The 16819-nt window shown below is 45.5% G+C and overlaps 1 protein-coding gene across 1 annotated transcript in view; it reads left to right on the top strand.

The window, feature by feature from the left end:
• Positions 1-16819, top strand: part of LOC141141237 (uncharacterized) — a 151629-nt gene that overhangs the window by 101306 nt on the left and 33504 nt on the right. Inside the window, exons 7-10 of the mRNA XM_073628921.1 lie at positions 5434-5529; positions 5619-5672; positions 5798-5851; positions 5979-6032. Coding sequence (XP_073485022.1) covers positions 5434-5529; positions 5619-5672; positions 5798-5851; positions 5979-6032 — 258 coding nt within the window. The remainder of the gene's footprint in view (positions 1-5433; positions 5530-5618; positions 5673-5797; positions 5852-5978; positions 6033-16819) is intronic.

Below are 16819 nucleotides of genomic sequence, written 5' to 3'. Positions count from 1 at the left end.
ACGGGACACATCAGGGCACGGGGCACATAGCACATCAGGGCATAGGGCACATCAGGGCACGGGGCACATCAGGGCATGGAGCACATCAGGGCACGGGGCACATCAGGGCACGGAGCACATCAGGGCACATAGCACCTTAAGGGCACGGGGCACATCAGGACACGGGGCACATCAGGGCACGAGGCACATAGCAAATCAGGGCACATAGCACATCAGGGCACATAGCACATCAGGGCACATGGCACATCAAGGCATGGAGCACATCAGGGCACGGAGCACATCAGGGCACATAGCACATCAGGGCACGGGGCACATCAGGGTACAGCACATCAGGGTACAGAGCCCAGCACATCAGGGCACAGCACATCAGGGTACAGAGCCCAGCACATCAGGGCACAGCACATCAAGGTACAGCACATCAGGGCACAGCACATCAGGGCACAGCACATCAGGGTACAGAGTCCAGCACATCAGGGCACAGCACATCAAGGTACAGCACATGAGGGCACAGCACATCAGGGTACAGAGTCCAGCACATCGGGGTACAGGGCACATCAGGGCACATCACATCAGGGTACAGGGCACAGTACATCAGGGTACAGGGCACAGCACATAAGGGTACAGGTCACAGTACATCAGGGCACACGACATTAAGGCACAGCACATCGGGGCACAAGGCACATCGGGGTACGGGGCACAGCACATCGGGGCATGGGGCACAGCACATCGGGGCACAAAGCACACCAGGGCATGGGGCACATAGGACATCAGGGCACATAGCACATTAGGGCATGGGGCACATCAGGGCACATAGCACATCGGAGCGCGGGGCACATCAGGGCACGGGGCACATCAGGGCGTGGGGCACATCAGGGCACATAGCACATCAGGGCACGGGGCACATCAGGGCACATAGCACATCATGGCACGGGGCACAGTAGGGCACATAGCACATCAGGGCATGGGGCACATCAGGGCACATAGCACATCAGGGCACATAGCACATCAGGGCACATAGCACATCAGGGCACGGGGCACATCAGGGCACATATCACATCAGGGCATGGGGCACATCAGGGCATGGAGCACATCAGGGCACATAGTACATCAGGGCATGGGGCGCATCAGGGCACATAGCAAATCAGGGCACATGACACATCAGGGCACAGAGCACATCAGGGCACGGAGCACATCAGGGCACATAGCACATCAGGGCATGGGGCACATCAGGGCACGGGGCATATAGCACATCAGGGCACATAGCACATCAGGGCACGGGGCACATCAGGGCACATAGCACATCAGGGCACGGGGCACATCAGGGCACGGGGCACATCAGGGCACATGGCACATCAGTGCACAGAGCACATCAGGGTATGGAGCACATCAGGGCACATAGCACATCAGGGCACGGGGCACATCAGGGCATGGGGCACATAGCACATCAGGGCACAGAGCACATCAGGGTATGGAGCACATCAGGGCACATAGCACATCAGGGCACGGGGCACATCAGGACATGGGGCACATAGCACATCAGGGCACAGGGCACATCAGGGCACGGGGCACATCAGGGCACGGAGCACATCAGGGCACATAGCACATCAGGGCACGGGGCACATCAGGGCACATATCACATCAGGGCATGGGGCACATCAGGGCATGGAGCACATCAGGGCACATAGTACATCAGGGCATGGGGCGCATCAGGGCACATAGCAAATCAGGGCACATGACACATCAGGGCACAGAGCACATCAGGGCACGGAGCACATCAGGGCACATAGCACATCAGGGCATGGGGCACATCAGGGCACGGGGCATATAGCACATCAGGGCACATAGCACATCAGGGCACGGGGCACATCAGGGCACATAGCACATCAGGGCACGGGGCACATCAGGGCACGGGGCACATCAGGGCACATGGCACATCAGTGCACAGAGCACATCAGGGTATGGAGCACATCAGGGCACATAGCACATCAGGGCACGGGGCACATCAGGGCATGGGGCACATAGCACATCAGGGCACAGAGCACATCAGGGCATGGAGCACATCAGGGCACATAGCACATCAGGGCACGGGGCACATCAGGGCATGGGGCACATAGCACATCAGGGCACAGGGCACATCAGGGCACGGGGCACATCAGGGCACGGAGCACATCAGGGCACATAGCACATCAGGGCACGGGGCACATCAGGACATGGGGCACATCAGGGCACGAGGCACATAGCACATCAGGGCACGGGGCACATCAGGGCACATAGCACATCAGGGCACGGGGCACATCAGGGCACATGACACATCAAGGTACAGAGCACATCAGGACACGGAGCACATCAGGGCACATAGCACATCAGGGCATGGGGCATATCAGGACACAGGGCACATAGCACATCAGGGCACGGGGCACATCAGGGCACGGGGCACATCAGGGCACATAGCACATCAGGGCACATAGCACATCAGGGCATGGGGCACATAGCACATCAGGGCACATAGCACATCAGGGCACAGCACATCAGGGTACAGAGCCCAGCACATCAGGGCACAGCACATCAGGGTACAGAGCCCAGCACATCAGGGCACAGCACATCAAGGTACAGCACATCAGGGCACAGCACATCAGGGCACAGCACATCAGGGTACAGAGTCCAGCACATCAGGGCACAGCACATCAAGGTACAGCACAACAGGGCACAGCACATCAGGGTACAGAGTCCAGCACATCGGGGTACAGGGTACAGCACATCAGGGTACAGGTCACAGTACATCAGGGCACATAACATTAAGGCACAGCACATCGGGGTACGGGGCACAGCACATCGGGGCATGGGGCACAGCACATCGGGGCACAAAGCACACCAGGGCACTGGGCACATAGGACATCAGGGCACATAGCACATTAGGGCATGGGGCACATCAGGGCACATAGCACATCAGAGCGCGGGGCACATCAGGGCACGGGGGAACATCAGGGCACATGGCACATCAGGGCATGGGGCACATCAGGGCACATAGCACATCAGGGCACGGGGCACATCAGAGCACATAGCACATCATGGCACGGGGCACAGTAGGGCACATAGCACATCAGGGCACATAGCACATCAGGGCACATAGCACATCAGGGCAAGGGGCACATCAGGGCACAGGGGACATCAGGGCATGGTGCACATCAGGGCACATAGTACATCAGGGCATGGGGCGCATCAGGGCACATAGCAAATCAGGGCACATGACACATCAGGACACAGAGCACATCAGGGCATGGAGCACATCAGCGCACATAGCACATCAGGGCATGGGGCATATAGCACATCAGGGCACATAGCACATCAGGGCACGGGGCACATCAGGGCACATAGCACATCAGGGCACGGGGCACATCAGGGCACATGGAACATCAGGGCACAGAGCACATCAGGGCATGGAGCACATCAGGGCACATAGCACATCAGGGCACGGGGCACATCAGGGCATGGGGCACATAGCACATCAGGGCACAGAGCACATCAGGACATGGAGCACATCAGGGCACATAGCACAGCAAGGCACGGGGTACATCAGGGCACGGGGCACATAGCACATCAGGGCACATAGCACATCAGGACACATAGCACATCAGGGCATGGGGCACATCAGGGCACATAGCACATCAGGGCACGGGGCACATCAGGGCACATGGCACATCAAGGCACAGAGCACATCAGGGCACATAGCACATCAGGGCACGGGGCACATCAGGGCACAGGGCAGATAGCACATCTGGGCACATACAGTAGCACATCAGGGCATGGGGCACATCAGGGCACATAGCACATCAGGGCATGGGGCCCATAGCACATCAGGGCACATAGCACATCAGGGCATGGGGCACATCAGGGCACATAGCACATCAGGGCATGGGGCACAAAGCACATCAGGGCACATAGCACATCAGGGCACAGGGCACATCAGGGCACATAGCACATCAGGGCACATAGCATATCAGGGCATGGAGCACATCAGGGCACAGAGCACATGGTACATTAGGGCACATAGCACATTATGGGGCACATCAGGGCACATCATAGGGCACATCAGGGCACATCAGTGCCCATCATGGGGCACATCAGGGCACATCATGGGGCACATCAGGGCACATAGCACATTATGGGGTACATTGTTTACTAGCCAGCATGCAGAGTAGCGCAGGAAGCCTCTGTAATCAGCTCTTTCATGTCACACAGCGTTGCTCCCCGGCGGCCCCACCTCTCTTCTCATCCATCCCAGATGATGTAATAAGAAAATGGGGATGGACAAGAAGAGAGGAGGGGCCACCGGGGAGCAGCATAACATGAGAGAAAACTTATCACAGTCGCTTCTTGCGCTTCTCTGCATGCATCTCGATCTACCCGTCAGGCGCCAGCTGTCGGTGATTGAAGGGTAGATCACCAGGGACCTCCAATGCAGGACAGAAACTCCGCCTGATAGGGAAATGAGAGGCGGGGCGGGGCTGGTCTCAGTCTTGTGCCGGTAGCAGGAGCGCACTTGGCACATGTTGTCAATTATCTATTTAGCGCGGCCGGTTCACTGGCGCTTCTATTGCGCCCCTTTTCCTCCAGTAAATGGTCCCACCCAGGGCATCTGTCCCTTCTGCCCCCCCTTGTACCGGCCCTGCTTGCTTTACTCGGTTAAATATTTCTCCTTGTTATTTGTGATAGTAAAGGTTAGAGCATGCAGGCAGTTCATAATGGTAATACTCATCTGACTCATAGGACGAAGAAGAGAAACCCTGTATACAGCAGTAGACAGTATATAGCAGTAGATGTGTAGTATGTAGCTACAAAACACAAAGAAGTTTTCAAAACTCTTGTAATGTCTGCTAGTTATTCTCTCTCACAACCTCCTCCAACCAAAACAGCTCTGCTGTTCCTGGTTTGTACAAACCTTTATTTTGTCTCTGGTTACAGGGCTCAGTTATTCTTGATGACTTTAACACTTGGATAATGAATTTACATTGAATGAACAGATTACTGTACTAGACAACAGAATGAACAAAAAAACCTCAGCTTGAATAATTTCTTATTATCCTCAGATCTTTCTAGTGGCCATAATGCTGTATTTTACTACTGTGCATACGAAGACAATATTCATTCATGGGAGAACATAGCCTAAAGAACCTTTATTTTAGCCCAATTTGCACAGAACAAATGTACATGCTGATTTACTGGACAAATGTCAAATTGTTAGACCTGTAAGTGAATGCTGAGGGTAATAACTAAAAACTATCTATTATCCACTACTAATATTTCTGTACTTTCAAAGCCTATTGTGAACTGGCCCAATACCAAACATATACCATTTCGTTATTGTGCTACTTTTAGGTTATAATGCTAAGTTGCATTTTATTCAATATTGTTATGAATTTTTTTTCTTCATAGTGTGGGGGTGCTGCTGAACTAAGCATTGGTGCTAACTCTCAAGGTTGTAAATGCTCACATGGAATTTTAGGTGTTCAGGGATCTGCAGGAACAAAGGTAATACAAAAAAATAGGTTACTGCTAATGAAAACTGATCACACTTTTTAAAAATGGCAATTTTTTATTGATGGTTTCTCAATGTGTAGGGGGAAAAAGGCCATCCAGGTGAACGTGGAGGATCTGGTCGTCCAGGAAATTTGGTAATAAAATGATAAATGTATCTAACACATTTACTTTTATTTTATTAAGGTTTGTAATGGAACTATATTTAAAATCATAAAATTATTAAATCTCTAAAGAAGTTATTACATATGTGTTTGATTAGGGGGTTCGTGGCAATCCTGGCGCTTATGGAAGAATTGGTGACACAGGCTTCAAGGTATGCTGTTTATTATATTTTGGAATTATTTTTCTGTTTTAATCTAAAAAGTTAATTATGATTCAATAATTTTGGTGTTAAAATAACTGATCTTTTAGAAGTGAATTTCCTTTACCATGTTATTTAGGGAGAGCCAGGCATAAAGGGGGAAAAGGGAGGAAGAGGTATACCTGGTGAAAGAGTAAGTATTTTTTATTTTTCAATCATATTTTCTTAAATACAGCTAAATTGGACCGGCCTCATATCAATGAGCCTCATATGCATATTCTATGTTGGTAGTCATTCTCATTAACATTTGTGGACACATTTTATTACAGACAATGGAATTTCTATTAAATAGATGGATATATAAAAAGTTATACAGCTAAATGTCTTATGCCACGTACACACGATCGGAAATTCGGCCAGCAAAAGATGGATGAGAGCTTTTGGTCGGAAAATGCGACCGTGTGTATGCTTCATCGGACTTTTGCTGGCAGAATTCCCGCCAGCAAAACATTGAGTGCAGGTTCTCAATTTTTCGGTCGGAAAAAGTTCCTATCCAAAAATGTACAAATTCCGCCACGCAAAATTCCTATGCATGCTCGGAAACAATTCGACGCATGCTCGGAAGCATTGAATTTCATTTTCTCGGCTCGTCGTAGTGTTGTACGTCACCGCGTTCTTGACGGTCGAAAGTTCACAGAACTTTTGTGTGACCGTGTGTATGCAAGGCAAGCTTGAGCGGAATTCCGTCGGAAAAACCTTCCAAGTTTTTTCTGATGGAAAATCTGCTCGTGTGTACGTGGCATAAGTCTGTGTAATGTGGTTTTAGTTAGTTGTCTGGCCATGCATTGACATGCACATTATTTTCTACTTGTACATGCTAATGTTTTTTTTTTTTATTTTACTTTAGTCACTGCATGCCATTTCCCAAAGTAGGCTAGATAATCATAAAGCAGAGAGAATGATAGCTAGAAAAAAAAGCTGAAAGGGTCACTGCAGAAGAAAATCCATTCAAGATAAAAACAGACAACTATGCTCAAAATGTTAACTTTAGGAAAAAAATCTGGCATGTTCCCCTATACATTATATTTACAAATATGGTACATAAAACAATTAACATATAAACAATTAGGCTTAAAAAAGTTTTAGCTAGAACATACTGCCCAGTATTTTATACCTCTTTCGGAACCTCCCTATCACGATCGCGAGATCTGCTGACATTTTAGTGAAAAGTTTTGAGTTTTATCTGGGTAAATAGACACTCTAGAATTAATAAGCTGATTTTTTTTACACTCTGTAGACCCAGGGTGACCAAGGAGTCTCTAATTTGGCCGATAATCACCAAGCGGTAGAAATAGCCCAGCTAGCACCCACTACAGTTTCAGGTCCAACTTCACATTGGGTTAACGTGGAAGCCCTGTAATGCTACAGGGATTTGATTGCAGCTACAATGGCAGGTTGCTTTCCCCTATTGTATGTCCTACACTTTCTTTCTCATTATCAGTATGGGACAGTCATTAAACAAAGAAAAAAACTCTGGTCACAACATATGCCTTTATCTCTATTAATAATAAGGAGTTTATACCGGGACTATCCCCACTGCTTTTTTGATGGTGGGAGAAGAAAGGCTTGCTACGCATAGGAGACTTCCTATCTGGAGAACCTACACTCCCTCCCCCTCTCACTCCCTCCAACCCCACTTTCACTCCCTCTCATCCTCCCCCTCCTCCTGTCTCTCTCTCACTCCCCCATCTCTCTCTCTCCCTCCCCCTTGGTCCAACCCTCTCGCTCTCTCTCCCTCCCCCTTTCTCTCCTTCCTCTCTCCCCCTTCCTCTCTATGCCCCCCTCTCTCCCTCCCCTCCCTCCCCCCTCTCTCTCTTTCCCTCCTCCTCTCTCTCTCTCCTTCCCCCCTCTCTTCCTCCCCCTCTCTCTCCCTCCTCCCTCTCTCTCCAGCTCCTTCTTTCTCTCTCCCCCCTCTCCCCCCCTTTCCATCCCCCCCTAACTTTCTCTCCCTACCCTCTCTCTCTCCCTTTTCTTTCAGCGCTGTGCTGGGATCCCCAAACTCTCCTTCCTCTGTGGATGTAGAATAACACATTGACATCCCCTGCCCATTCTCCTAAGGCAATGGGAGTAATTCCTAGATGGGTTGTCACCTTGCTGGGTCTCAGATGTTGTATTGGCTGCATATGTCTGATGGGTGAGGAGAGTGCCCTGGAATTGGTGTTGATCACCTGTGTGCTTGATCTGTGCATCTTTCTGCCGCCATTTTTCTTGCATGAATTTTTTTTCCCATTATAGGCATGAGTCGGGCCTCATGTCTAAGTTTTGCCTAAGGCCTCACAAAGCCTAGAGCCACCTCTGCTTGATTTCATAAATGGTCCTGGCCACTAGGAAAGACATTGCGCATTGTGGGAACCAGTCAATAGTAACTTTGACTATTTTCAAACAAAAATTGAACTGGATCATGATTAACGATAAGACGACCTGCACCCTCTATAACAACCAGGCTAAATTTGATAAAACATGGCAACCCTGGATATAATTCTTGTCTATGGATACTTGAGGTCTGGGACGACGCGACCCTGACTGCCCTCACCTTTTCTTCCCCCACCTCTTTTTCTTCTCTCTTTTCTTTCTGGTTCACTTTCTGTATTGACCAGTTTTTGTGAAATTGGTTTGTGACCATTTGAAGAAGCATAAATATATTACACAGGGCCTGTCTGTTATTATGGTTTACTTACAGTCTCCAGGACAAGAAAAAAAAAAGTGAATTCTTTACATTGTTTATATGTATACATATGAAAAGGAAGAAGTAAGAGTGGTGCGCTTATTCAATAGCATGCCATGAATTAATATACTTAAAGAATGAACATGATAATTATCCAAAACATACAAATAAATAAATGTAAATAAAAGTCCAACTAAAGCCTAATGGTAGGAATCAGTTCATATAGAGATAAAAATTTCATAGGAGTGACTTGATAGAAGAAAAAACAGACAACACATCAATCCAAACATCGATTTATGAATTGGCCACTCATCTCCAAAAATGACCCAAAGGTCAAACAAGGCTCATCAGCCAGTCAGATAAGGAATCCTGCTGATGGATCTGTAAAGACAACCAGGTCCCAAGTGAAGACGAAGAACTACATCCAGATCTTGGTATCAAAACATCTTGGGAAACTCCATATGTAGAGGAAACAGCTCGCTCCAAGAAATGGCACTTCTTGTATAAATGGCGCTCAAAGGAAACAAAGAACAGCCATAGTGCAATATTGCCAAATAAAAAGTAAATTTATTAAAAAGTAAATTTATTAAGTAAAAGAAGCTGCTTACATCAAGTAAGAATAAAAATTGCAGTAAGAAACAATGGGAGTAGTGACACACTCACCTCCTCACCGCACTTCCGTAAAACGCCACCGGAAATTACGTCACAAGGCTCCACCCTATATACATAGGTCTCTTGATACTACTAATGTCCCTGCATCATGTAGAGATATCCCTCATCATCAGTCATATCAATGTGCAATTTGAACCTGTTTGTTTCATATCTTTGACATGTTCTCTCTTTTCATGTGCCTTAATAACAGTATGTTAATTGTTTACATACGTGTTATTGTTTTGTACTTTCTTTGCATTATGACAAAAAAAAACAATAAACAGATTGAAATATAAAAAAGTTTTATCTAGCAAGGGTCAGCTAAAGGCCTAGATAATATTTACAGAATCACCTTAAGCCAGCCATAGGTGGATTGAATCTCGACTGGTTAAGCTTGGACCTTCCAAGATTCAATCCATCTGTGGGCAGGCTGGTTGTACTGAAGACTGTCCATCGATTAAGTTCAGTACAACCAGGCTGTCATATTTTTTGCATGCTATTACTGCCAGCGGCTATAGCTGCTAGCAGTGATCATTGTGTTCTGCTGGCAGGAAGGCTCCCCGCCAGCAGAACACAATAGCGCTGCTGGAGGGATTCCCTCATCAACACTTATGCCCCGTACACACGGTTGGATGTGCGATCGGAGCGTGTTGTCGGAAATTCCGACCGTATATGGGCTCCATCGGACTTTTTCCATCGGATTTTCCGACACACAAAGTTTGAGAGCAGGCTATAGAATTTTCCGACAACAAAATCCGATCGCGTCAATCCCGACTGTGTGTGGACAATTCCGACGCACAAAGTGCCACGCATGCTCGGAAGAAATTCCGAGACGGAACAGCTCGGTCTGGTAAAATTAGCATTCGGAATGGATAGAGCACTTTCGTCAGGCTGCAGTGTTTAAAATTGTTTAATGCAGCGCACTCTCTTCTTCTTTATAATGCAGGAAGAACGAAGTAGTTTTGCTGCTGATATTCACACAGACTTCTCACAAACTTCTTTCTTTATTATTTTATCGTGATTCCCTCAATATATTATGATTTGTCACATCTGACAAAAAATCTATATCATTTTTTTTTTTTTTTGTTCAAGCCTGATGTGATTTTTTTTTTTGGTTTGTATTTTTTTCAAGGCTGATCTTGTTGTTATTTTTTTTTTTTTAGTTATTTAACATCCTGAATATTTTTGTGTGTGTTTTGTGTGTCAAGTTACCACAACACCATTATTATCTTGTATTATTTAATCTCAAGGAGATTGCTTGGTGTTGGTGTCTCTTGTTAATTTCACATTGCACTTTAGAAATGTACCTGAATCCTCACAAACAAACTGTCCTTTTTGAATGAAAACACACACAGGCGAGTATAATTGAAACCAAAAAACCTTTATTAAGGGCTCATAACCAAACAAAGAGGGAGGCAACGCTGGAGAAACAGCAGAAATTGGTGAAGCCTTGGACCCCCAGGGCAGACATCAATTATGTTACTGCAAAACTGGTGGCCTGAGGAGTCCTTATCTAAGGGAGTGCAGTCTGGTCCAGAAGTCCCAGAGATCCTGAAAGCAGCAGATGACATCTGTGTCCCCAGGCTGTGGTCATACAAGAGCCTGTATCTTTTGCCAGACCAGACTGAACCCAGGTCATCACTCTCTGGTCTTCCTTCCACGCTTCCTTCCACCCTGTGGCTGTGGTGGTGGAGTTGTGGCAGGAGGAGGAGTAGGACCTGGAGGAGGAGGAGGATGGTCCAACTCACTCAGGTGGGTATTGGGTGTGATTTCGCCCCTCACCCCCTTGGTTAAGACTTTATAAAGAAGGTCCTCACACAGCTGGCGTTGGCCCTCCTGCATGCCCTGCAGTTTGGTGGCAGCCATGCAGGCAAAAGCCTCTTCAGGAGTGGGGGTGGCTCTGAGGGACACAGAAGCCTCCTGAATCAGCCTGAGTGCTGAATCCTGCACGTGACTCCCCTTCCTGGGTGTTTTGGTTGGAAGGCGGAGGGGAGGAACCTGCGATTCTGTCAGGCTCCTACTGGACCCAGGCTTCTCCTGGCTGCCACTTAGCCCCGCCTCCTCCTGGCTGCCACATTCCACAGCCTCCTCCTGTGTGCCACATTCCAGAGCAGCGTCCTGGCTGAGGTCTTCCTGTGTATGAAAAAGGGACATAGTTTTAGTTTTTTCTTCATCAATCACACACAATTTTCATCTCATGACTGTTGCAAATTGAATGTTAACAAATATAACAGATGATCATTCTGAGCCCAGCATTTTTCATTATTGTCCCAATTATTTTTGCCCACTACTGTCTATTGATATGTAAAACACTTTCTTAATCCAGCAATTAGTGATCAATAATAACATCTAGTAAACATCATTTATTTATTGACCAGAAATCTGTGGAAGAATGCTATACCTGGCTCAAGCTGGGCTCCTCCACTTCTTCCTGGCTGGAAGAGTCCCAGGTTTGACATCGGAAGCCTCAGCTGGGGTGGAAGGAAGAGTGGAAGGAAGGGTTGAGAGGGATTCCCTGACTCCAGTCTGGTGTGACAGAAATCGCAGTCTCTCATAGTACCACAGCCTGGGGACATAAACGTCATCTGCTGCTGTTCCTGATCTCTGGGAATCCGTGAACTTCTTGCGCTCCCTAAGATAACTGCTCCTCAGGCCACCAATTTTGGCTTTTAAATACGGGATGGTTGCTGTGGGGACCACCGGCTTCACTAACTCCAGCAGTTTCTCCAGCACTGCCTGCCTCTTTGTTTGTGATTATAATGTGGATGTTTCACCTGCCACAGACAGGGCAGCTCCCTGTACTTGTCTATGAACAGGGGGAGGAAGTTGTGGTCATTGAAGCCATCTATTTTATCTGCAATACACAAGACAAACCCTAATGTCAGGTGAAACTCTCCTAATCTTGTTACAATATAGGCCTCAATCTAGAAGCAGTATAGGCCCAAGTTTTGATCTTACCTTCGTTATCACGATCGGCGCCTCCGATACTCCTTCCTCCGCTCACAGATCGTACGTACTACGCACGCGTGTTACACTTTATAGACACTCCCCTGACGATTTCTAGTCTATTCCCCACCCCTTCTCTTTTGGCGCAGTGGGGGAAGAGCACATGGCAGCAACGTTGAGGAGGAGGAGAGCCCAAAGCCAGAAACATCCCGTTTCAGAAAGAGACGATTTAAGGCCTCAAATATGTCCTTTGGGGAGATGTTGGAGATGGTCAACATCCTGAAGAGGACCGACTATGACGGGAAGTATGGACCTTACCCCAACCCAAATGTCAGAAAGGCCAAGATAATGGCGAAAGTGGTCAAGAGTCTGCACCGGAATTTTGGGGTATGACGATCGAAAGATCAGCTCAGGAAGCGGTGGTCGGACCTCAAATTAAGAGAGCATGAGCAGTACAGAAGGATCCGGAGAGTGCTGCAAAAAAGTAAGTAGTTGTCCTGTGTTCCTGTTCTTTATGAATGACAGTAGTTCCGCGCTTAGGAATATAAAACCTAGGAAAGGACTGCTGCCCCCCTATAATGAAAATAACCAAGGTGAAATCCAAAACGTGAAAAGTTATTATAAGTATGGGATTGGCGCTGTCCAACTGTGATGATAATTATAAATGAAAAAAATGTTTGCTCAGCATATATATCCCAAATATTCGTGTCAAAAAATATTAAATATTATTGTGCATATAACAAAGTGTTTACAAAGACTGAAGTGTATCAAGTGTGCATAATCCACCTATACAGTACAATACAGTAAAGTGCAACGTGCTCCTAAAGTGCGTGCAAAAAATCTTATATTCAATGGTTATATATGTATAGAAAAGGTACCTATATCTTATAAAATGGCAGAAGAAACAAGATCCAATATATGAACACAATAATGATATTCAAAGCGAACAATTATGTGGAGAATAAAAAGTGAAAAAAATATAAAAAGACCCCAGCATGTGTGCATGAAAAATACAATTATGGCAATCAAAGCAAACAATTAATTGGAGAGAAGATGTGAAAAAATATATATATATATAAAATAAGGACGGGATATTAACAGTTGAACGCTGTGACCACGCTTTTCTTCACCAGAAGGACATTTTTTAGGATTTTTTTGCAGACTTTTACTTTTCATAAATTTTGTTTTTTACACACCAACATTTTTTTTTTTGTTTGGATTTTTATGCACATATGCTGGGAATTTATATTTTATATATATATTTTTTCACATCTTCTCTCCAATTAATTGTTTGCTTTGATTGCCATAATTGTATTTTTCATGCACACATGCTGGGGTCTTTTTATATTTTTTTCACTTTTTATTCTCAACATAATTGTTCGCTTTGAATATCATTATTGTGTTCATATATTGGATCTTGTTTCTTCTGCCATTTTATAAGATATAGGTACCTTTTCTATAGATATATAACCATTGAATATAAGATATTTTGCACGCACTTTAGGAGCACATTGCACTTTACCATATTGTACTGTATAGGTGGATTATGTACACTTGATACACTTCAGTCTTTGTAAACACTTTGTTATATGCACAATAATATTTAATATTTTTTGACACGAATATTTGGGATATATATGCTGAGAAAACATTTTTTTCATTTATAATTATCATCACAGTTGGACAGCGCCAATCCCCTACTTATAATAACTTTTCCTATTCTTTATGTTTATTATGTTCGTGCTGCTCCATGTGCTTTTCTTAACTGTTGTCCAGTTTAAAATGTCAACTTTCATGTTCATGGGCACATTATTCATTCGTTTAAAACATTGTTCGTTCGGCCTAGAAAACACCATTGTTTTGGCCATATGCATTTGCCAACATTTTTGTTATGGTCTACTTGCCTGAAAATAATTTGGTTGTGTAGATGGGTTTGTAACTAGAATGAAATGCAAACTAGATTCTGTGTAAGGAGAGGACACTGAGCAGTTTTCACATCTGGATGCTGGAGCACTAGTGTGGGACACAAGAACACACTTTTTATTAGGGGGTCCACAGAGGTGCTCCAGTGCATACTATAGGGGTGTCTCCATCTGTGAAGCTTGTACTAAACAGGTAAAGTATTGAAGCTTGACAAAGGACAATAAAAATTCTACATCTTGGAACTCTGCCAAAACAGACAATTGTACCCCACTTCCAAGCAATGTTTCATATTTCTATTTATGCCATGAAATATCTGTGTGCTAAGTATACCTATTTTTTTTTACATAGGGGATTAAAGACTCGAAGGACACCCCTCATCCAAGGAGACCAGAGACCCAAGCCAAGCAGAGCAGGAGGAGGAAGACGTGGTGGAACTAGTCACCACAACAGGTGAGTGTCTGCGACCACAGGCTCAGGTAAGAGATGGATGCTGGCATATTTATAATACATGATGTGTTTTGTTTCTATCTTTTTAGGTGATCGTGATGTTGTGGATCCAGGGCATTTCACCTCAGAAAGTTCACAGATCCTGATCGGGGAGATCATGGGGTGTAATAGGGACTTGGAAAACATCCAGAAAAGCATCAATGATGTTCAAAAAAAAAAAAAATGAAGAACATCATTGATGTTTTAGGGAGAGTTTAAAACCCCTCGAAATCCCTTTTTTTTTGTGCTTTTTGTGAGCTAAAACTTTTGACCATTTTTTTGACATATTTGCGAAAAGCCAAATTTTGAAGATGCACACAGTGTGTCATAATAAAGTAGCTGTGAGTAAGGGGTTTCACCCACAAAACACGTCCTTTAAGCCCCCATGATGGCAGCTAGCACATGTTGATATTAGGCAATTTGTGTTCATCTTCAAAATTTGGCTTTTCTAGGGCTGACTTCACCCCATCTGAACGCAATATCAAACACAGTTTGTAAATAATCATGTATGATATTGCCTTCAAGTTCTACCAAATGTGAACTTTGTAAGTTCAAGATTTGTGTCTCTCTTGTTGGTTTTAAACATGCCTGTTTTATCTTAAATGGACATTTCTACTTTTTCTAATGTAACCCCAAAATTGTTATACAACAAACATGTTGGTTTGTTTTAAAAAACCTTTTCTAAATGCACATGTGATTGTGCTGGTATTAAAAAGATTGTTAATCAAGAATGTGTGGATTATTGTTTCAACGCTCCAAAACTTTTGTTGTGCTCTAATTGGTGTTTTCAGTGACAATGGTGGTTATTTCCTAAGGGAAAATCCACTTTGCACTACAAGTGCAGTTTCAAGTGCACTTGTAGTGCAGAGTGTCTTTGCCTTTAGTAAATAACACCCAACAATGCTTTGTAATGTTACACAATCACGCCATTTTCAGGACTCACCACATTTCTATCAGGGTCAGCTAAAAGAAACACAAGCAGTAAATGTCACCAAAGATTTTAGTAGTTAAGTTTTTTTTTTTTTTAAAAAGGTTTCAGACATTGTCTGGCATATTGATAGCCCCCCTACCCGCAAAGTATTCAAGGTATCTTAGCCGGACATCACGGGGGGGGGGCAAGCCAGGACGGCCACTTTCAATGCCGTTAGGGTTGGTTCATTTTGAATTCCAGCCTCAGGCCCAACTGAGCCAGCATAGTTGGCAGAATGTTGCCGTAACAAGTTGTGTAGAACACAGCACGCAAGTTTGTACTCTGCCATGTGTATGGGTGTAAGAAATAGGCGGAACTGGCTGGCTATGATTCCAAACGTGTTCTCCACCACTCTTCTGGCTCTGGCCAGCCGGTAATTAAAAACCCTCTGGTCCGGGGTGAGGGTCCTCATAGGGAATGGCCGCATAAGATGGTCCCCCAGCGCAAACGCTTCAACCGCTATGAAGATGAATGGGAGTCCTTCCACATTGTCTTCTGGAGGTGGCAAGTCCAAGCTGCCATTCTGGAGACGCCTGTAGAACTCTGTCTGGGCGATGACTCCACCATCGGACATCCGGCCATTCTTCCCCACGTCCACATACAGGAGCTCGTAAGAAGCCGACACCACTGCCAATATCACAATACTATTGAACCCCTTATAGTTGAAATAGTATGACCCCGAGTTGGGTGGTGGGACGATGTGGACGTGTTTCCCATCAATTGCCCCTCCGCAGTTAGGAAAGTCCCACCGCTGGGCAAAGTGGGAGGTCACAGTCTGCCATTCCTGTGGCGTGGAAGGAAACTGTGGAGTCAAACAACAACAAAAAATTAGTCATTTTGCACATAAACAGGGAAAGCAGATTAGACACAAACATTCTTGGCCAACATCAAGATAAGATTTATTTGAGGGAGTTTTTAAAGACCAAAGTATAAGGTCCACTCAGTGGAAACATAATATTAAAAGTCCATAAGAGTGAAGAGTAATAAACAGATGTTGTTGTTCTTCAGAGGAAGATCACAATATGAAATGCATCTTCATCCCAAGCAGAGGTGACATCACACATGAAATACATCGCAGAAGATAGTGATATGGATAGGACAGTCCTTCACCTAGAAAACCGCAGAGATGCAGGATCTCCCAGTCTATGGATAGTGTAGAACCCACTAATCATGGGGTACTTTGTCGCAGTGGCTGTCATTTGAGATGCTGTCTGTGGGCCAATAGAAAAGTTTTGAGAGGAAGAGAGCTGTTGTCTTATCGCTTCATCCTGAGACTGTG

The sequence above is a fragment of the Aquarana catesbeiana genome, linkage group LG04, assembly GCF_042186555.1.
Source record: "Aquarana catesbeiana isolate 2022-GZ linkage group LG04, ASM4218655v1, whole genome shotgun sequence".
In the NCBI taxonomy this organism is placed as follows: domain Eukaryota; kingdom Metazoa; phylum Chordata; class Amphibia; order Anura; family Ranidae; genus Aquarana; species Aquarana catesbeiana.
The sequence above is the reverse complement of the archived record's forward strand: the minus strand, read 5'-3'. Positions and strand labels throughout refer to the sequence as shown.